Source organism: Moschus berezovskii, chromosome 7, assembly GCF_049115385.1.
Source record: "Moschus berezovskii isolate FMDL1 chromosome 7, NW_MosBer_1.0, whole genome shotgun sequence".
NCBI lineage: Eukaryota > Metazoa > Chordata > Mammalia > Artiodactyla > Moschidae > Moschus > Moschus berezovskii.
This window is the reverse complement of record NC_142466.1, coordinates 23467245-23489862: the sequence shown is the minus strand read 5'-3', so window position 1 is coordinate 23489862 and position 22618 is coordinate 23467245. Positions and strand designations below refer to the sequence as shown.

At 39.1% G+C, this 22618-nt stretch overlaps 1 protein-coding gene across 1 annotated transcript in view; it reads right to left on the bottom strand.

Moving 5' to 3' along the window:
- CAAP1 (caspase activity and apoptosis inhibitor 1) overlaps window positions 1-22345 on the bottom strand; it is an 84637-nt gene extending 62292 nt beyond the window's left edge. Inside the window, exons 1-4 of the mRNA XM_055428137.2 lie at window positions 21927-22345; window positions 17060-17260; window positions 15579-15663; window positions 14578-14653 (exon numbers count right to left, since the gene is read on the bottom strand). Of these exons, the coding sequence (XP_055284112.1) occupies window positions 14578-14653; window positions 15579-15663; window positions 17060-17260; window positions 21927-22232 (668 nt within the window). The 5' untranslated portion in view covers window positions 22233-22345. The remainder of the gene's footprint in view (window positions 1-14577; window positions 14654-15578; window positions 15664-17059; window positions 17261-21926) is intronic.
- Between the last annotated feature and the right edge of the window lie 273 nt (window positions 22346-22618).

Below are 22618 nucleotides of genomic sequence, written 5' to 3'. Positions count from 1 at the left end.
ACAAGACACATGGCTATGTGGGAAAATGTCCTTATTCTCTGAAATTTCAAACATAAACATTTAGAATCAGTTTACTTTACAGTACTTCAAGGAAACAGATGAAACAAATATGAAAAGTGGTAATAACTGTTACATCTAGGCAATAGTTATTTGGGGGTTTCATTATACTAGTCTCTCTACTTTTCTAGATAGATGACACTTTTCATAATAAAAAAGTAAAAACAATCTAATACAGTGAAATCACTTTTTCCTAACTCAGACAGGTGGTATCACTTTACTGGAAAAGAAAAAATTAACACAGGGAAATACTTAAAAGTTACATATATAATTTAAGCATCTTCAGTTCAGTTCAGTCGCTCAGTGGTGTCCAACTCTTTGCGACCCCATGAATCATAGCACGTCAGGCCTCCCTGTCCATCACCAACTCCCGGAGTTCACTCAAACTCATGTCCATCGAGTTGGTGATGCATTCCAGCCATCTCATTCTCTGTCGTCCCCTTCTCCTCCCGCCCCCAACCGTCCCAGGTTAACATAAAACAGGAATGCATCTTCATTCACCAATCTTTGGATAAGAATCCACAGAAGAGAGTTCAGGCTCATCCTACTCACATAAGCCATAGTCTACATTTCTACTTTTGGCTTATTTAAAACAGAAAACTCTGAGTGCAGAAAAAGATAAGCCTTTATATATATATATATATATATATATATATATATATACACACAATGCCACCCAAACTTTTACTGCTGTTATCCCACAGCTAACAACAACTGTACTTTGAGCTTTTCCAAAGTATTAAATGTGATCAACTGATCTTTTCATACTGCTATTTCATCAGTTTTTATATTTAACCATATTATAAAATTACAGTAACTGTACTGGAAATAAATACAAGTGACTCTTGGTAAGTAAAACCTTCAAATGGTGGGAAAAGTGCACTGCCACAAAGAACAGGCATTAACAAGCCAGTTCAGTGCACTGAACATCAGTGAATTTACTTTTCAAGTGACATGGAAAAGACAATTAATACAAAGAATTAGGTAAGTGATTAAGAAAATCTTAATTTTTTTAAAAAAGTGATAAGGAAAGAGCAGAGAATAGGAAAACTATTTGCTCACATCTAATCCAGTGCTTGAGCAGCAAGACAAGGCACTAAAATGACTGATGAAAAAACAACAGATACAGTTTAAAAATTAGGTTTCTGTAACACAAAGAATACTGTGTAGACAGTTACAAAATCAGAAAATGCTTCCAAAGACCCTCAAAATTCCCCAACGGAAAACACAGTTACAATTCAAGCCTATCTAAGACCTCTGAGAAGTTCAGGCCTTCCCATTCCAAGGAATATATATAAAGATTTCAGAGAGGTGCCCATCTGCAAAATATTTTAAAAGAACTGGGTCAAGATTTGCTTCAAAGTTATCAAGTTGGCAGAAGTTGAAAGGAGGAGGTTTCCAATAATATAGGAGGGAACATACTGAATGATAGGTATTCAAGGTAGAGTTAAATAAACAAATAAATAGTTAAATAACCATTACAAAACAACTTCATACATTCCAGAGTGGGTTATGTGAGTCTGATGAATCATAGGTCAATTTCTGAAGGTATTATTCCTAATAAGGCTTGGTCTTGGGTTTACTTGATGCCTTTTTTGTATCCACTGATAAAAATGCTCACTTAATCGTGTACTGTAGATTCACGCTGCCCATTAATTGAATGCTCCAGAGCACTGTGGGCTTCCTTGGTGGCTCAGACAGTAAAGAATCTGCCTGCAATGCGGGAGACCTGGGTTCAATCCCTGGGTTGGGAAGATCCCCTGGAGAAGGGAAAGGCTACCCACTCCAGTATTCTGGCCTGGAGAATTCCATGGACTGCTTAGTCCATGGGGTCACAAAGAGTCGGACACAACTGAGCGCCTTTCACTTTCACAGCACTATAAACTTTATTCAAATAGTTTATTCCATTGAAGCTTAATAATAGCAGTTTATGAAGCAACAGTCTTTTATTCTCAATAAGTTCAGTTTTACTGACACTTACTGAGAGCTCAGCATTTAGCTGAGTACTCCTGCCCCTTGGAAAGTTACTTATACATACATATTCAAGGAATATAAGTGACCTGAATTGGAACAAATCGAACTCTGAGTACTCTAATGACAGTGAGCTGAACCCATAAGATAGCTACACTTCATCAAAAAGGGCATGGATGCTTTCCCCTTACCAAAAACAGAAGAAAAATTAATGTTTTTTTAATTCAACCAACAAACAGCATCAGAGTTCTACCACATATCACTATCAGGTCCATAATACAAAAGTGGTCATAAACACGTTTCTAGTTGTTGTTCAAATTATATGCATTATGGAAAATCTCCTATCCTAAGACCTGTTCAGGAGTATCTTACTTTTTCAAAAAGTTAAGTATCCAGAACTAGAATTCAGTAACCGAAGTTTAGAACACACCCATCCTCTGCTAAGGAGCAGTGACTAGAGTTCCAGAACACTCCCAGCAAATCTACTCTGCAGTATACCTTAAGTTTGAGAAGCTGGGTTTTTAAACTTCTCTGCCTTCCAGAACTGGGATAGTATCTCAACACTGCTTATTATCCAGAGAGAAATACAGCTTCATTTCCACTGACATTTCCCTCAATATCATTCACGAAAAGTGTATTAATTTAAAACTCATAAAAGTATTTATGAGAATAATACTAAAACATTGCCAAGGTTTCCCTAAAGTGCTTGTATTTTTATTTTTATGTGAAACCACAATCCTGATTATTTTATTGCACTATTCAAGAATTAAATTTCATTACAAACATATTCTTTAGGGCAATCATCTCACAGTATATGCCAAGTTAATACCTGTTCTCATTTTCAGTGCTACTTGAGCTACAATAAAGCTTCTTTTCCAAATGAAGATAGCACTCTGCATGCAGCCATATTATCTTATTTACTTAAAACAGATGTTCTTGGTAAGCAACTTGTAATTGGTAGCATGTGCAACTCTTGTCACAATATCTAAGTTTTAAGACACTGCAAAATATACATGCTAAGGTTTTATACCATCTCAATACAACATAAAATTGCTCATTTATTTACCTAAGGTGAACTAAAGTGACAATCTCAACCCTTACCTCTCTAAAAATGAAGGTATTTAGAAACTATGAATGTCCTATCTTCATAGTTACTACATCTCATTTCTATTAAAATTGTTATGTTAACACTCACTAGTTTCAAGTTTTAAAGTAGTGCACTGTCAAAAATTTCTTATAACTACTGTTTTTTGTTACTTTTGAAAGTAAAAAAGAACTATTGTAAAAAAAAAAGAAAGACAACTATTGTAAATTAAGTATGAGTAAGCAATCAAAATTTCAAAAAGCAGCAGAAATCAAAAGAGTTTGCGGGGAAAAACATGTATTTGAAAGCTGACCTTAAAATATAACAAACACATAAAGCTGTTTTATAAACATATGAATCATATAAAACTGAAAATCTGGCATTGAAACATGTATATTATCATATGTGAAACGAATCACCAGTCCAGGTTCGATGCATGATACAGGATGCTCAGGGCTGGTGCACTGGGATGACCCAGAGGGATGACAAGGGGAGGGATATGGGGAGGGGGGTTCAAGATGGGAAACACATGTACACCCATGGCAGATTCATGTTAATGTATGGCAAAACCAATACAATACTGTAAAGTAATTAGCCTCCAATTAAAATAAATTTTAAAAAATAAAATAAAATTTTTAAATTGTACATAAACATCTGTGTGCACTATATTTTCAAACTTTAATGGTTTATGAGAAAATTAATTCACATAAAGCATATTAAATACCATATACAAATATATACCTCATATTGAAAGTTGTCATTTTACAGCTTCTTAGACAATCCTAAGAATCCTTAATACTATCTCCTTTGCCATAAGCACTATAAAAAAAGCACATAAGTTGCTCATTAAAAGAAAATATCAAAATTTCCATATGCTTTTAATAATAAAGACTGCTTTATCCAGATCTATTAAAAGTTCTTTGTGTTCATCAAAACTGGGATAAAAAGGTAAAGGTATATGTCCCAGTTGATAAGACTCTGAAAAACTGATAGAACTGGTTCCAAGGCAAACCTTTGGCCTTCAGAGCTTCCTTTTTTAGACATTCTGCACTTTAAACATACAGACAAATGTAGTCCTATGTGGCACAGTGAAACACACACATGCAACACAAAAAAGAGTACCTACACTCAGCTCTAATTTTTTTCCTTTTTGCTCCCCTCAGGAAAAGCTGATCTGATTTTTAAGCAATTCAAAAATCCAAATTTTGGTGAACTATCACCTGATTTTTAAATGCTGGAAACCATTTGAAACTTTAAATATTTAAATTTTGAGCAAAATATCTCTATGGCTATAGGTAACAATCTGTAACTCTGGCTTTATGTCAAGTATCTTGCATTAGTCTTCTATTGCCTCTGCTACAAATAAGAGAGGCAATAGTGGCTTAACACAACATATTTTACATTACCTTATAGTCCCAGAGGTCAGAAATCCCAAGTGAATCTTGGGACACTAGAATCAAGATATAGGTAGTGCCGCATTTCTTCTGGAGGTTCCAAGGAGAATTCATCTCCTTGTCTCTTCCAGCTTAAGATTACCTGCATTCCTTAGCTTTTGGCTCCTTTCTCCATCTTCAAAGTACATCACTCCAATCTCTGGCCCTTCATCATCCCATCTTTTTATCTGCCTTTGACCAGTTCATTACTTTCTACCACTCATGACGCGTGTGTGTGGCTTTTTGTTTCTTTCCTGATCTAACTGCATTTGCTTGAACTTTCAAGAAATGTTGAAAACGAATGGTCTTGTCTGATTCCTCATTTTAGTTCACCAAGTGAGTGCTTGTCTGATCAAATGGTCATCACTGTATCTGAATAGTTTTATATATCTTTTTACCTCATAGCTTATATTAGAAACAACTGCGAGGTATTATCAAAGGCATTTTTAGCATTTACTTATCTGAACTTTTTTCTCCTTTAATTTATTGAAATGAATTACATTAAAAGACTTTCTAATTAAGTCTTCTATAAATTCCTAGAGTAAATCCTACTTGGTCAGTAGTATAATTATTCACTAATACACTGCTGGATTCTATATGCTAATGTTGTACTTACAATTTTTGCATCTATATTCACAAGTGAGAAGGCCTATAATCCGCCCACATTTTTTTTGACACTATGTATGAAATTTGAAATATTAAAACTATGGAGAAGTTATAAAGTAAACTGAAACTCTTTTCATCTTTTTCTAGGGCTTGAACTAATTTAAATAGCACAGGTGTAATCTATTCAAAATTAATAACAGATAACATTACTGAACATTTTATTAGCTATAAACACGTTACAAGTATTGAGTCTTGTAAATAATGCTGTGGATTCACCTTGTCTTTTTCAACAGATGTCTATTCACCTTTCTAATTTCTTGTTTGTTAATCTCTTCAGGTTTTCCACTTTAGGGAAAAGTTAATTTGGTTAATGTGTATTTTGATAGAATATCCATTTGCTAGCTTCAAATTTGTTTATACAATGCTGCATGCAGTTTCTCACTATTCTTTCAAGCTCATAAAATGCATGACTCTCTTCCTTCCTCACTAATCTCCATTTTAATTGCTCTCCACTTATTTCCTTAATCAGATCTAAGAAGAATTCATCTTATTTTCTTGTCTTCACAAAAATCAAGTTTATAAATTTGTTTATCCTTTTATTTTCTTGTCTTTAATTTTAATGTTTACCTCTGTTATTCTTTCTACTTTCTTTTGGTTTGTTATTTTTTAAGTTCCTTTACGATGTGAACTAAGTTCCTGGACTACTCATTAAGTTTTTATCTCTTCTATCTACATCTTCTCTTTAAATTCAGCTTTCAGACTTCCCTGCTGGTCCACTGATTTTAGAATCCACCTTGCAATGCAGGGGGTGTGGGTTCAATCCCTGATCTGAGAACTAAAATCCCACATGTCTCGGGGCAACTAAGCAGGTGTACCACAACCAGAGCAGCCCATGCACCTGCAGCGACTGAGCCCACATACTCCAGAGCCCGTGTACCACAGAGGTCTGTGTGCCACAATTAGAGAAAGCCCACGTGATGCAACAAAGACTCAGCACAGCCAAAATTAAAATAAAAAAACAACAAACCCAAAGATAAAGAAAACCCAACTTTGTAATACTAACAGTCAAACGTAACACATGAATTCCACTGGATTCTGGATCAGAATCAATCGGGTAATTAATTAAATATGCTATAAATTTATTTTAGCAATTGGGGAAATTTTATATGAACAATTTATTACTGATTATTTCTAAAGAGTGATGATTGGCCTTATTTTTAAGAAGTGCACACTGAATTGTTTAGGCATGAAATGTTATGACATCTACAACTTAGTTTTTAATAGGATATGAACTGAACTATTTCCTCACAAAAAATTCGCATGTGAAACCCTAACTCCAGTACCTGAGAATGTGACCATTTTAGAAATAGGGCCTTTAAAAAGCTAATTTAAGTTAAAGTAAGTCCAGTAACCTTAGATATGCAGATACCACCAACCCTATAGCAGAAAGCGAAGAAAAACTAAAGAGCCTCTTGATAAGAGTGAAAGAGGAGAGTGAAAAAGCTGGCTTAAAACTCAACATTCAAAAAACGAAGATCATGGCATCTGGTCTCATCACTTCATGGCAAATAGATGGGGAAACAATGGAAACAGTAACAGACTTTATTTTCATGGGCTCCAAAATCACTGCAGATGGTGACTACAGCCATGAAATTAAAACATGCTTGCTCCTTGGAAGAAATGTTATGACAAACCTAGACTGCATATTACGGAGAAGGCAATGGCACCCCACTCCAGTACTCTTGCCTGGAAAATCCCATGGACGGAGGAGCCTGGTAGGCTGCAGTCCATGGGGTCATGAAGAGTCGGACATGACTGAGAGACTTCACTTTCACTTTTCACTTCCATGCATTGGAGAAGTAAATGGCAACCCGCTCCAGTGTTCTTGCCTGGGAATCCCAGGGATAGGGGAGCCTGGTGGGCTGCCATCTATGGGGTTGCACAGAGTCGGACACTACTGAAGTGACTTAGCAGCAGCAGACTGCATATTAAAGAGCAGAGACATCACTTTGCCAACAGTGGTCTGTCTAGTCAAAGCTATGGCTTTTCCAGTAGTCGTGTATGCATATGAGAGTTGGACCACAAAGAAAGCTGAGCACTGAAGAATTGATGCTTTTGAACTTTGGTGTTGGAGAAGACTCTTGAGAGTCCCTTGGACTGCAACGAGATCAAACCAGTCAATCCTAAAGGAAATTAGTCCTGAATATTCATTGGAAGGACTGATGCTGAAGCTGAGACTCCAATACTTTGGCCACCTGATGCAAAGAACTGACTCCTTGTAAAAGACCCTGATGCTGGGAAAGACTGAAGGCAGGAGGAGAAGGGGATGACACATTAAGAGACAGCTGGATAACATCACCGATTCGATGGACATGAGTTTGAGCAAGCTCCAGGAGTTGGTGATGGACAGGAAAACCTGGCGTGTTGTAGTCTACAGGGTCACAAAGAGTCAGACACGATTGAGCGACTGAACTGAACGGACTGAAGGCCACAATGGTGGGCCCTAACCCATTGTGACTGGTGACCTTATAAGGAGAGAACAGCACACAGGGAGAGACAACAGGGAAACACACAAAGGAAGTCAACCAAGTGAAAAGGCTGCAAGAGGGTGGCCATATGCAAGTCAAGGGGAGAGGCCTCAGAGAAAAGAACCCTGTCAGTTCCCTGATCTTGGACTTTCATCCTCCAGAACGGTGAGAAAATAAGTTTCTGCTGTTTAACCCAGCCAGTCTATGGTACTCTGTTCTGGCAGCTCTAGAAACCTAACACAAATGGTTCCTGGGGGAAAAGGATAAAAATAAGGAGAGAGGAAAAGCAAAACTGGCAAGATCTCACTGTTGCTGAGTCTAGGAAGAAAGTATACGGATGTTCATCATATCAGTCTTTCAATTTTACGTAAGTTTAAAGTTCTCCAAAATATAAGTTTGAAGTTTCCAAAATAAAAAGTTTGGGGGAAAATTCACCAGGAAATTTACACACATACACAAATAGACATATAAGTTTGTATTTGTCTGCTAGAGCTGTCATAACAAAATACCAAGACTGGCTGGCTTAAGCAATAAAAATGCATTCCTCACAGTTCTGCATGGTGGAAGTTGAAGATCAAGGTGTCTGCAGATTTGGTTTCCTCCGAGGCCTCTCCTTGACTTGCAGACAGTTTTCACATGGCTCTGCTCTGCTCTGCTGGGTACAGCTCCAGTGTCTCTCAGTGCACTCAAATTTCCTTTTCTTGTAAGGACACCAGTCAGACTGGACTGACTTAATCACCTCTTTGGGCTTCCCAGGTGGCTCAGTGGTAAAGAATTTGCCTGCCAAGCAGGAGACACAGGTTCAGTCCTTGGGTGGGGAAGATCCCCTGAAGAAGGAAATGGAAACCCATTCCCATATTCTTGTCTGGAGAATCCCATGGACAGAGGAGCCTGGCAAGCTATATAGTCCATTAGGTAGGAAAAGAATGAGAGATGATTCAGTGACTAAAAAACAAACAAATCACCTCTTCTCCAAATGAGATTATGTTCTAAAGTGCTAAGGGTTACGGACTTCTATGTATGAATTTTCAGTACAGTTCAGTTGCTCAGTCGTGTCTGACTCTTTGTGACCCCATGAATCACAGCACGACAGGCCTCCCTGTCCATCACCAACTCCCAGGGTTCACTCAAACTCATGTCCATCGAGTCGGTGATGCCATCCAGCCATCTCATTCTCTGTCATCCCCGTCTCCTCCCACCCGCAATCCCTCCCAGGATCAGAGTCTTTTCCAGTGAGTCAACTCGTCGCATGAGGTGGCCAAAGTATTGGAGGTTCAGTTTTAGTATCAGTCCTTCCAATGAACACCCAGGATTGATCTCCTTTAGAATGGACTGGTTGGATCTCCCTGCAGTCCAAGGGACTCTCAAGAGTCTTCTCCAGCACCACACTACAAAAGCATCAATTTTTCGGTGATCAGCTTTCTTCACAGTCCAACTCTCACATCCATACATGACCACGGGAAAAGCCATAGCCTTGACTAGATGCACCTTGGTTGGCAAAGTAATGTCTCTGCTTTTTAATATGCTATCTAGGTTGGTCATAACTTTCCTTCCAAGGAGTAAGCGTCTTTTAATTTCATGGCTGCAAGCAGCATCTGCAGTGATTTTGGAGCCCAAAAAAATAAAGTCTGACACTGCTTCCACTGTTTCCCCATCTATTTCCCGTGAAGTGATGGGACCACATGCCATGATCTTCGTTTTCTGAATGTTGAGCTTTAAGCCAACCTTTTCACTCTCCTCTTTCACTTTCATCAAGAGGCTTTTGAGTTCCTCTTCACTTTCTGCCATAAGGGTGGTGTCATCTGCATATCTGAGATTATTGATATTTCTCCCAGCAATCTTGATTCCAGCTTGTGCTTCTTCCAGCCCAGCGTTCCTCATGATGTACTCTGCATATAAGCTAAATAAGCAGGGTGACAATATACAACCTTGACGCACTCCTTTTCCTATTTGGAGTCTGTTGTTTCATGTCCAATTCTAACTGTTGCTTCCTGACCTGCATACAGGTTTCTCAAGAGGCAGGTCAGGTGGTCTGGGATTCCCATCTCTTTCAGAATGTTCCACAGTTTATTGTGATCCACACAGTCAAAGGCTTTGGCATAGTCAATGAAGCAGAAATAGATGTTTTTCTGGAACTCTCTTGCTTTCTCCATGATCCAGTGGATGTTGGCAATTTGATCTCTGGTGCCTCTGCCTTTTCTAAAACCTGCTTGAACATCTGGAAGTTCACGGTTCACATATTGCTGAAGCCTGGCTTGGAGAATTTTGAGCATGACTTTACTAGCGTGTGAGATGAGTGCAACTGTGCGGTAGTTTGAGCATTCTTTGGCATTGCCTTTCTTTGGGATTGGAATGAAGACTGACCTTTTCCAGCCCTGTGGCCACTGCTGAGTTTTCCAAATTTGCTGGCATATTGGGTACAGCACTTTCACAGCATCATCTTTCAGGATTTGAAATAGCTCAATTGGAATTCCATCACCTCCACTAGCTTTGTTCGTAGTGATGCTCTCTAAGGCCCACTTGACTTCACATTCCAAGATGTCTGGCTCTAGGTGAGTGATCACGCCATCATGATTATCTTGGTCATGAAGATCTTTTTTGTACAGTTCTTCCGTGTATTCCTGCCACCTCTTCTTAATATCTTCTGCTTCTGTTAGGTCCATACCATTTCTGTCCTTTATCGAGCCCATCTTTGCATGAAATGTTCCCTTGATATCTCTAATTTTCTTGAAGAGATCTCTTATTTTTCATATCCTGTTGTTTTCCTCTATTTCTTTGCATTGATCGCTGAGGAAGGCTTTCTTATCTCTCCTTGCTATTCTTTGGAACTCTGCATTCAGATGCTTATATCTTTCCTTTTCTCCTTTGCTTTTCGCTTCTCTTCTTTTCTCAGCTATTTGTAAGGCCTCCTCAGACAGCCATTTTGCTTTTTTGCATTTCTTTTCCATGGGGATGGTCTTGGTCCCTGTCTCCTGTACAATGTCACGAACCTCCGTCCAGAGTTCATCAGGCACTCTATCTATCAGATCTAGTCCCTTAAATCTATTTCTTACTTCTACTGTATAATCATAAGGGATTTGATTTAAGTCATATCTGAATGGTCTAGTGGTTTTCCCTACTTTCTTCAATTTCAGTACGAATTTTGGAGGGACACATTTCAGCTCATAACCAGATTGTTATCCTTGTCCTTAATTTTTTATGTCTTTAAATAAAGAATGTTAATTCTATCATTTCTTCGATTCTTTCCTAACTATTTGTTTCTCTTTCCAGGATTTCTAGTATGTTCAAGACAGGTCTAAAACTGTGTTCCAGGTAACCATGAGTTATACATAAAGATTTACACTTTCTGCGTGTGGTTTCTCTCTCCTGTTCTGTATTTATTTATTCAGTTTAGTTTCTTAGCACAATGGTGGTGGAGCCTGGTGGGCTGCCATCTATGGGGTCACACAGAGTCAGACACAACTGAAGCGACGTAGCAGCAGCAGCAGCACAAGGATGTAGCCTCCAGTCATGGCTAATCTCTTTATCAGTTTGTCGCCTAAATTTAGGAATTCGGAATTGTTTTAGTTCCTGAAACTACATTTGTGTTCTAACTCTACTTCTTTGAGAGTTATCATTATTTTGCTAAAGTTTCCTTTCCTATTGCCTATTAATCCTTCCACAGAAGCTACCTGTTCAATGTATTCAGCCTTATTTTCCTCTCCCAAATTGCTGAATTCCTTGAAGGTTCTGGCCTACTCAAAAGTGTTCCCTCAGCATCCAGACAGGTCAGACTACTGTTTTCTATTAGAGTAAAAAACCAGCAGGTAATAAAAAACACGAAAATTTCCAGCACCAAGTACCAAACATGTTAACTAACTTAACCCTCTGCGAAAGCACTGGAATTAAGTTTATATGAGTGTGCCCACCAGGTTCAGTTCAACTCAACAGAAATTAACAGGACTGAACTGACGTCTGAGCACAAAGCAAGCAGCAAATTGTCAAGTCAGCAATGTTGGCTAAGGACAACATTTTCCCACATTATTTCCCGGTCCTACCTTCACTGTTTCAGAGTGCAGTGTATCTCCCTATTCATAACTAAGGTTAGTAACAAAACAGTCAAAATTTCTTAAAAATAACAAACAAATCACATTAGTGTTGCTCAGCCATGTCTGACTCTTTGTGACCACATGGATCATGGCCCACCAGGCTCCTCCTGGAATTCTCCAGGCAAGAACACTGAAGCAGACTGTCATTTCCTATCTAGGGGATCTTCCTGACCGAAGGATTAAACCTGCATCTCCTGCACTGGCAGGTGGATTCTTTACCACTTCACTACCATTTAATCCCAATAATCCTATTGGGGCCAAATATTACCCATATTTTACAAATGTACAAAGTGATTTTAGAGAAGGTTAAGTGTTTTAAAGCTTGGTCCATTTACATGAACACTTACAGTCTCTTCATAACTAACACTGCTTCTACTTCCACATTCATTTGTGTGATCTCAGGCACAAAAATCTTTCTAGGCCTTATCTGTCCATCTGTAAAATGATGATACTAATACCACCTACCTCACAAGGCTACTGTACAAACCCAATGAGTGAATGAAGGCAAGTAAAGTGATTAGAACAGTGTCTAGCATACAATGCTCTTAATATTACTTATTTGGCATCCTGTAGCTTACAAATACGGAGAAGGCAATGGCAAGCCACTCCAGTACTATTGCCTAGAAAATCCCATGGATGGAGGAGCCTGGTAGGCTGCAGTCCGTGGGGTCGCTAAGGGTCGGACACGACTGAGCGACTTCACTTTCACTTTTCACTTTCCACTTTCACACACTGGAGAAGGAAATGGCAACCCACTCCAGTGTTCTTGCCTGGAGAATCCCAGGGACGGGGGAGCCTGGTGGGCTTCCGTCTATGGGGTCACACAGAGTCGGATACGACTGAAGTGACTTAGCAGCAGCAGCAGCAGCAGCAGCTTACAAATATGATTTTTTTTTTAAAGCCTATATAACCTGGACATGAGTTTGAGTGAACTCCAGGAATTGGTGATGGACAGGGAGGCCTGGCGAGCTGTGATTCATGGGGCTGCAAAGAGTCGGACACGACTAAGCGACTGAACTGAACTGAACAGTAGAAAAGTAGCATTAGTGTTCAGGTGTGAACAATAAAGGACTTAACCTTGAAAACACCTCAAAAATTGGAAAAATAAACACATTTAAACAAAAGAAAACAAAATAATCAAGCAAAAGTTGATGTTCTGTAAAAAGCATCAAGAAACAAGATGATTAACTTAGATTATTTAAGAAACTAAAATGTAAAACTAAAAAGTGACAGGCTTAAACTATCTAAATGAGACTAGCATAAATATAAACAATTTAAAGTACACATTTTGAAGAAAAGTCAATAGCAAGACTGTAGAAATGTGTACATTTTATACTTTGTGGGTAAGTATAAATCATCGTATGACATTCTGAGGCAAGATGAATGTGATGACCAAAAACCTACTGATTATGATGTGGCCAAGATACAATGATCTCTTCAGTGCTTCAGTATAAGTGGATTAGCTGATGCTCTCTACACTTACTATATGAAATTAAACTGTCATTTTCCAGTGATAGTTACCCAACAGCACTCCATCAGAAATGAAAACGGAGAAGGCAATGGCACCCCACTCCAGTACTCCTGCCTGGAAGATCCCATGGATGGAGGAGCCTGGTGGGCTATGGTCCATGGGGTCACTAAGAATCAGACACGACTAAGCAACTTCACTTTCACTTTTCACTTTCATGCATTGGAGAAGGAAATGGCAACCCACTCCAGTGTTCTTGCCTGGAGAATTCCAGGGATGGGGGAGCCTAGAGGGCTTCCATCTATGGGGTCGCACAGAATCGGACACGACTGAAGCAACTTAGCAGCAGCAGCAGAAATGAAAATATACTCAGGTTTCAGGTTAAATATGTGCTACTGATTTATGTTACTGTCCCTGGTTATGTTTTTAGTTGGGCTGCTGCCTATAGCCAAACATTGCAAACAGAGATGCAAGTCAGTCTCTGGTGATGACCAAAAAAAATATTTTAGTCAAAAATCAGAACAGATGATAAAATTAGTGGGTGAAAGTTTAATAAGCCCATGGCAGAACAGAATAGCCTAGAAAATTAGCATGTCATTTCTTAATTAGTTGGCATTCCAGAGCTTCAGCTATTTTTCATCATCGCAATAATCAAATTAACTGTACCTATATTAATAAAAGAACTGACTCATTGGAAAAAGACCCTGATGCTGGGCAAGATTGAAGGCAGAAGGAGAAGGAGATGACAGAGGATGAGATGGTTGGATGGCATCACCGACTTGATGGACATGAGTTTGAGCAAGCTTCAGGAGTTGGTGATGGACAGGGAAATCTGGCATGCAGCAGTCCATGGGGTCGCAAAGAGCTGAACACCACTGAGTGACTGAACTAACTGAACTGATATCAAATGAACCAGCCTACTATCTGATCCATGAAAAGAAGCTATTATCACCAAACATTAAGAGGTATGTAGAAGAATTCAGTGAGATAAAGTCTTCTAAACTACTAACATGTTTGTTACAGTAAGTACTTAATAAACAGTGGGTATAAGTAGTAGTATATATATTCAAATTCCAAATGAGAGATGTGATTCTGCTTCCCTGTTGGCACTGTTATAGTCCTATTTCTGAGTAGTAGTTTAATAAAATCATCTTAATCCTGAAAGCAATTAATTCCATCCTCACAAATCAAAAGGACCAATCACTACAGGTAAAAAATTCAATCCAACAATGTTGAATCTCTTTATATAACTATAACATAGAAAAACAATCACATTCTTGAGGTAAGAAATCATCAGAGATAACAAAGCAATTATGAAATATAATGAATACTTTTAACTTACTGATTAACTAAATCAGATACCATCTTAGAGCCATCATCTGCTTCTTCTTCCATTTCAGAGTCCATACCATTGTCACCTTGTGAATGACATAAAAAAAAAAAAATTGAAAACACACTTATAAGACAAAAAGTCAGAGCAACTTATCATTATACAGAAGGTTTCATCTATAAAGTGACAGATTAAGAAACCTGATAGTTGTTGAAAGATAACAGTTTTAATTCTTATATTTAAAATGCCTTTTTAGGTATCTGTTCTATTTATCTATTCTATAAATGCATAAAATGTATATAAATGAGAATGTGTGTGTGTATATATATATATAAATATACATATACACTTACAGACTATACACACATGCACACATCTTTTACCAGTTACAGATTCCATTAAACCATTTTACAGTTTAAAAAGATGTTATCTCTAGAAATTGAAAGTCTCCATTTTTTTGTTCCTTCTCTTGTAACGCTAATACTAACATCCTTGTAGAGTCAAAAAAACCAGCTTAAAAATCCAAAATTCTACAGGTAATGTATTGCAAAGAAAAGTCTTACTTTAGGGTGACAGACAAATGTCAGGAATTTGCAAGAAATTATTCTAACTCTGCATCTGGCTCTTATTAGAGCAGAAATGGTATTCAATGGATAATCAGAAGCAGTGAGAAAGTAAAAAACTAAAATATATCTTAAGAGAAGTCTTTGCCTTCTTAATAATAAATTTTTGTAGAATTCTGAATAAACTTTTTTCTTTTTTTTTCCACACAAACTTAAATGTTCTTACCTACATAACTGATTTGGAAAAACCACACATACATCAAAAAGTCCATTCCTGAGATGCTATTCTACGATATAAACTATAATTTTCTATAAAGAGAAGTACAAATATTCATTAATTAATGACTAAGAATAAAGCTGAAGTCAAATAAAAATACCTCATGATTTATGCTAAATATAGTATTAACTATCTATACTAAGTTACCAGAAGGTAGAAATATGCATTCTTACCCTCAAGAATCTTCAAAATTTTTTTTTCAGACAGCAGCTCTAGCTGTTCCTGGCAAAGTCTTTTAATTTCTTCTATTGAACAGTTCTAAAGAAAATGATATTTTTAAAAATGCATATATAAAATACAGCACCAAAGTAAACTAGAAAACAACAAGCATTAAAAAAAGTCTTGCTTAGCCAAGTTGTGCAGTCAAACAAATGAAAAGTCACATAAATCTTTTTTATGGGATAAAATCTGAAGACCTGCCAGTTAACATGCAAACATTACAATTTATAGTTTTAATTGGAATATATAAAGTCATGTTTACTATGAAAGAACAAACTAAAGAGTGAGTCAGGTGCCCAGATATTGTTAATAGCAGACTATTTCAGTTCAGTTCAGTCCCTCAGTTGTGTCTGACTCTTTGCGACCCCATGAACCACAGCACGCCAAGCCTCCCTGTCCATCACCAACTCCCGGAGTTCACCCAAACCCATGTCCATTGAGTCGGTGATGCCATCCAACCATTTCAGCCTCTGTCATCCCCTTCTCCTCCTGCCCCCAATCCTTCCCAGAATCAGGGTCTTTTCAAATGAGTCAATTCTTCACATCAGGTGGCCAAAGTATTGGAGTTTCAGCTTCAGTCCTTCCAATGAATATTCAGTACTGATTTCCTTCAGGATGGACTGGTTGGATCTCCTTGCAGTCCAAGGGACTCTCAAGAGTCTTCTCCTATTTATGTTAGGCTAATATCACTAAACACTTAAATATTCTAGCCCTGGCTCCATTCATCTTAGATATATATGTTGTTGGATTTAACCTGTCCAAGTCTTTTTTCCATACCAGTAAAATTACAATACCACATAAGTTTCTGAGTAATTTTCAGAAATAAACATACAAAAACATTTAAGAATTTAATGAAATACTGGCTATTAGCAACTATCATTGCATACTGTGGTCTTTCCTGGTGACTCAGTTGGTAAAGAGTCTGCCTGCAACGTGGAAGACCCAGGGTTCAATCCCTGAATCAGTAAGATCCCCTGGAGAACAAAATGGCAACCCACTCCAGTATTTTTGCCTGGAGAATTCCATGGAGAAAGGAGCCTGATGGGCTACAGTCCACGGAGTCACAGAGTCTGACATGAGAGTGACTAACACTTTCACTTTCTTTTATTACATACTGTTACATAGCAGTATACTACTTCTTAAAGCAAGAATCAGTGTATATCTAATCTAGTTACTTAAATTGCTAAAATTTAACAGAATTATTCCCAGAAGGTCAAAAAATTCCTTACCTAAATACAGTAAAGTGCCCCATTTCTTTATGGCAAATTTTTCAATACACAAGCCATTATGGTTCTGCAAAATCCCTATATCTTTTTGAAGTAGCTTAGCTGAAAACACACAATCATAATTTCCTTTAAGTAAAATGACTGCTACAAAGAAAGCTTCTGTATATCTTTATATAGCGGGGAACCTGCTAATGTATGTCATGAAGTACCTTTAACACATCAGGAAGCATCTTCTGTAACTTCTTCTCTCCTATGATACAGAAACACTGCCGAAGCATTTCTTTTTTGTCTGATATATAGAAACTGACGGGTTTTAATGCCACAGTCAGGTCTAGTCCACCTTCTTCAAGGTCACTGTGCTCTGCCAAGAATAACTCTTTTTCCAGAGGTGGCAAAAGATATTTGGCCTCCTAAAATTAAAAGACATAAAGAACCATTAAACAATAAAAATATGTCTATAACAACATACATCATTTAATAAAATCTTTATTAAACATCTCCAAATTCTTTGGTTGCATAAATCAGTTATTTAAAACAACAGCAAAGACTATTTAATTGCTCAGTATTCTTTGACATTACTCTCCAGGCTGTAATTATCAGCAAATTGATAAAAAGTAAAGAAAAAATAATATCTTACAACATGCAAATGAAAATAAACTCAATATTGAATAATTTTCTACAATTTCAGACTTCTGAAGAATACGACACTCCTCCAGTAGACCATTCACCCAAGAACTTTATGTATGTATGGTCATTCTTAATTCTTAAAAAGAAATAGGATAGCAGCAAAATGTTACAAATCACACATATAATAAAGTACCACTGCTTACCAGAAGCTACTGTCATTTTAAAAACTGTTAAATATGAAATCATATTCAAAGCAGGCAAGTAATTTAAGACAATTCAATCAACTTTGCTTCCTATTTTCCAAATCTATCCAGTCTCTCGAGTCTACTGCCAGAATGCTGATCCAAGGCAACATTCTTTTTGCCTAGATTCCCTCCAGGTGGCAAGAGTGGTAAAGAACCTGCTTGCCAAGAGATGCAGGTTCAATCCCTGGATGGAGAAGATTCCCCTGGAGTAGGAAATGGCAAACCACTCCCATATTCTTGCCTGGAGAAACCCATGCACAGAGGAGCCTGGTGGGCTACAGTCCATGGCCACAAAGAGTCAGACACAACTGAGTGACTGAGTTCACACACACTGGACTCCCTACATCTAATCAAAGGTCTCACCAATCTGTTTTGTATACTGTCACCAAAATGGATTTTATAAAATGCACACATAATCATCCTCCCTATTTGGAAGACTTCCCAATGAAGTTCAGTTCAGTTCAGTTCAGTCGCTCAGTCGTGTCCGACTCTCCGCGACCCCATGAATCACAGCACGCCAGGCCTCCCTGTCCATCACCAACTCCCGGAGTACACTCAAACTCATGTCCACAGAGTCGGTGATGCCATCCAGCCATCTCATTCTCCGTCGTCCCCTTCTCCTCCCGCCCCCAACCTTTCCCAGCATCAGAGTCTTTTCCAGTGAGTCAACTCGTCGCATGAGGTGGCCAAAGTATTGCAGTTTCAGCTTTAGCATAAGTCCTTCCAATGAACACCCAGGATTGATCTCCTCTAGAATGGACTGGTTGGATCTCCTTGCAGTCCAAGGGACTCTCAAGAGTCTTCTCCAACACCACAGTTCAAAAGCATCAATTCTTCGATGATCAGCTTTCTTCACAGTCCAGCTCTCACATCCATACATGACCATGGGAAAAACCATTGCCTTGACTAGACGAACCTTGGTTGGCAAAGTAATGTCTCTGCTTTTTAATATACTATCAAGGTTGGTCATAACTTTCCTTCCAAGGAGCAAGCGTCTTTTAATTTCATGGCTGCAATCAGCATCTGCAGTGATTTTGGAGCCCAAAAAAATAAAGTCTGACACTGTTTTCACTGTTTTTCCATCTATTTCCCATGAAGTGATGGGACCAGATGCCATGACCTTCGTTTTCTGAATGTTGAGCTTCAAGCCAACCTTTTCACTCTCCTCTTTCACTTTCATCAAGAGGCTTTTGAGGTCCTCTTCACTTTCTGCCATAAGGGCAGTGTCATCTGCATATCTGAGGTTATTGATATTTCTCCCGGCAATCTTGATTCCAGCTTGTGCTTCTTCCAGCCCAGCATTCCTCATGATGTACTCTGCATATAAGTTAAATAAGCAAGGTGACAATATACAGCCTTGACGTACTCCTTTTCCTATTCGGAACCAGTCTGTTGTTCCATGTACAGTTCTGACTGTTGCTTTCTGACCTACATACAGGTTTCTCAAGAGGCAGGTCAGGTGGTCTGGGATTCCCATCTCTTTCAGAATGTTCCACAGTTTATTGTGATCGACACAGTCAAAGGCTTTGGCATAGTCAATGAAGCAGAAATAGATGTTTTTCTGAAACTCTCTTGCTTTCTCCATGATCCAGCGGATGTTGGCAATTTGATAAAAGTACAGTTTAGTTCTGTATGCAAATGCTTACACAATCCTTATTACTGGTCTTCTCATAATAATAGAGTACTAAAAATATGTAAACTATTTAAGATAAGAATAGCGATATCCAAAAATGAAATCAAACGATGCTTGCTCCTTGGAAGAAAAGCTATGACAAACCTAGACAGCATATTAAAAAGCAGAGACATCACTTTGCCAACAAAGGTCCGTCTACTCAAAGCTATGGTTTTTCCAGTAGTCATATATGCATGTGAGAGTGGGACCATAAAGAAAGCTGAGTGCCGAAGAACTGATGTTTTTGAACTGTGGTGTTGGAGAAGACTCTTGAGAGTCCCTTGGACTGCAAGGAGATCCAACCAGTCAATCCTGGAGGAAATCAGTCCCGAATATTCATTGGAAGGACTGATGCTGAAGCTGAAACTCCAATACTTTGGCCACTTGAAGTGAAGAACTGACTCACTGGAAAAGACCCTGATGCTGGGAAAAATTGAAGGCAGGAGGAGAAGGGGATGATAGAGGATGCGACAGCTGGATGGCATCACAGACTCGATGGACATGAGTTTGAGCAAGTTCTGGGAGTTGGTGATGGAAAGGGAAGCCTGGCGTGCTACAGTCCATGGGGTCACAAAGAGTCAGACACAACTGAGTGCCTGAACTGAACTGATCCAAAACTAAATCTAGAAGGAATAGAAAAACTGAATATAACTATCAAAGAACGTGGGGGAGAAAAAAAAGATGAGAGGCGTTAAGGAAAAAAACAGTACCCCTAGAAAAATCCACCAGACCCAAACAGCTGTATGGTCCAACAGTCAAGTACACCCTTGAGAGAAAGATATAAACTACTCTGTAATACATGAAAAAAAAAAAAAAAGAAGTTAAGTTTTCCCAACTCAATCCATAGTCCAATACTAAAACAAAACAGAGTTACTACAAAAATAAAAAACATAACCTGATTTAACTTAACATAAACACAAATGTATTTAATACTGAATTACAGTCAAGTACAACAACCAAATCAACAAATCAAATAGGATTTATCTCAAAAAGCAAGGAGAAATAAATTTATCAATAAAATTACATTATCGGATTAAAGAAAGAAAACTCTATGACCCCTCAACAGAATGCCTTAAAGCTATCTGATAAAACTCCACAAAATCTCAGAAAACCAGAAATTAAAAATTCCCTTAACTTGATCAGATATCTTTCAGAATCTATGACAAATAGACTTACTGGTATAAAATTAAAAAACTGTTTCTACTACAAAAAGGAACGGGAAAAGAATGCCTGCTAAGAATGCCTGTCTTCGACACTACACTAAAAGATTGAAAAAAAAAAAAAAAGCCTTAGATAATGCAAAATAACAAAAAATAATAAATATCAAGGCTGACAAGTTAATGAAGGGGCTGCGTACCAATTAATGAGGAAGCATAAAGAAAGCCTTCCATTTCCCGTCATTTGTGTTGTATATATTCAAAGCATGCAGTCCTGCAACTGGTCTTCTTGTGCGTTTTTATTTTTTTCCTGCATCTGTTTTATAATGTGAGCAAACTTTTTTTTTTTTAAACAGCAGTATTTTGCCAGGTTGAAGGCGCATAAAGAGGGGTTTTATTTCTTTTGCTTGTTTTCGGTTTTTTTTTTAATTTATTTTAATTGGAGGCTAATTACTTCACAATATTGTGGTGGTTTTTGCCATACATTCGCATGAATCAGCCATGGGTGTACACGTGTTCCCCGTCCTGACCCTCCCTCCCACCTCCCTCCCCAGCCCATCCCTCAGGGTCATCCCAGTGCACCAGCCCTGAGCATCCTGCCTCGTGCAAGGAACCTGACCTGACGATCTATTTCACATATGATATTATACCTATTTCAATTCTATTCTCTCACATCATCCCACCCTCGCCTTCTCCCACAAAGTCCAACAGTCTGTTCTTTACATCTATGTCTCTTTTGCTGTCTCGCATATAGGGTCATCGTTACCATCTTTCTAAATTCCATATATATGTGTTAATATACTGTATTGGTATTTTTCTGACTTACTTCACTCTGAGTAAATAGGCTCTAGTTACATCCACCTCATTAGAACTGATTCAAATGCATTCTTTTTAATAGCTGAGTAATACTCCATTGTGTATATGTATCACAGTAAAGAGGGCTTTTATAATCAGATATTGGATTCGAATGCAGGTGTTATTAACAAACTGGTAACTACCAGTAAACTTCCTTAAGCTCTTTGATCCTCAATTTTCTCATCTTGTATAAAGTAGATGAAGAGAAGTAAAGCGGGGTTTGCAAGGGCACTGAAGGCTAGTTCCTAACCCACACTCTTCAGGGAGACTAAGGTGACCACAGGAGTGGAAGGAGCTAAAGGCCATCAGACGATCAGCAAACCCAGAAACTTTAAGTTCAAGTCGTGGGAGCGTGGGGCTTAGGGAACTTAGGAACGTGAACTTCAGACACCGGATCCCGTAGGGCCGCAGCGCTAACAGGAGCGACGGCAGGCACCGCGTCCCGCAGTCACATTCCGCTCTCGGCCCGCCTTCTGAAACGCGGCCGCTTCGCGAAGCGGCGAGAACGACGCGCACGCACCTGCTGCAGGGAGCCGGAGACGCTGGAAGATGAGTCAGTGCTTCTCCGCTTCCGACGCTCACCGCGCTCCACGCTGCTGCCACCCCAGCAGCTGCCGCCGCTGCCACCGCCGGTGACACTTCCACTCACGCTAGTGTTCCCACAGCAGGTGACGCTCCCGCAGCCGCTGGCGCTCCCGCAGCCGCTGGTGCTTCCACTGCCCCCGCTGCCGACGGCGGGGACCAGGTCCGGCGCCGCGAGGGCCGCCGCCGCCTCCTGGCCGCTTCGTTTGCGCCGCTTCTCCCTGGAAGACTTCTTCCCCGTCATGATCCCACTCCAGCAACCATCCGGTGAAAGCCGCCGTCTCCAGACGGACCAAACGCCTCCCGCAGCGCCGAGCTGCAGGAGCCGGCGTCGCAGCTTGACGTCACTTCCGTCGCGCCGCAAACGTCGAGGTTCGTTTCTGAAGGCGGGGAGGGGCCAATCAAACCGCCTCAGCCTACTGCGGAGGTTGGCTGCGGAGTTTGAGGGCGGCCGAGCAGAGTGGGAGGGATTTTGCTGTGTGTTTCCATTTACAAAGAACCGTAGATGGAACGTTACAATAGCCTTTTGCCTTGTTGATACTGTTTTTCAGTCTTTGTCACTCTAGAATGCACCGTAAGGTGCATTCCGGTTTCATTTGTCTTTCAATTTTTGTTTGACTCAACAACAAT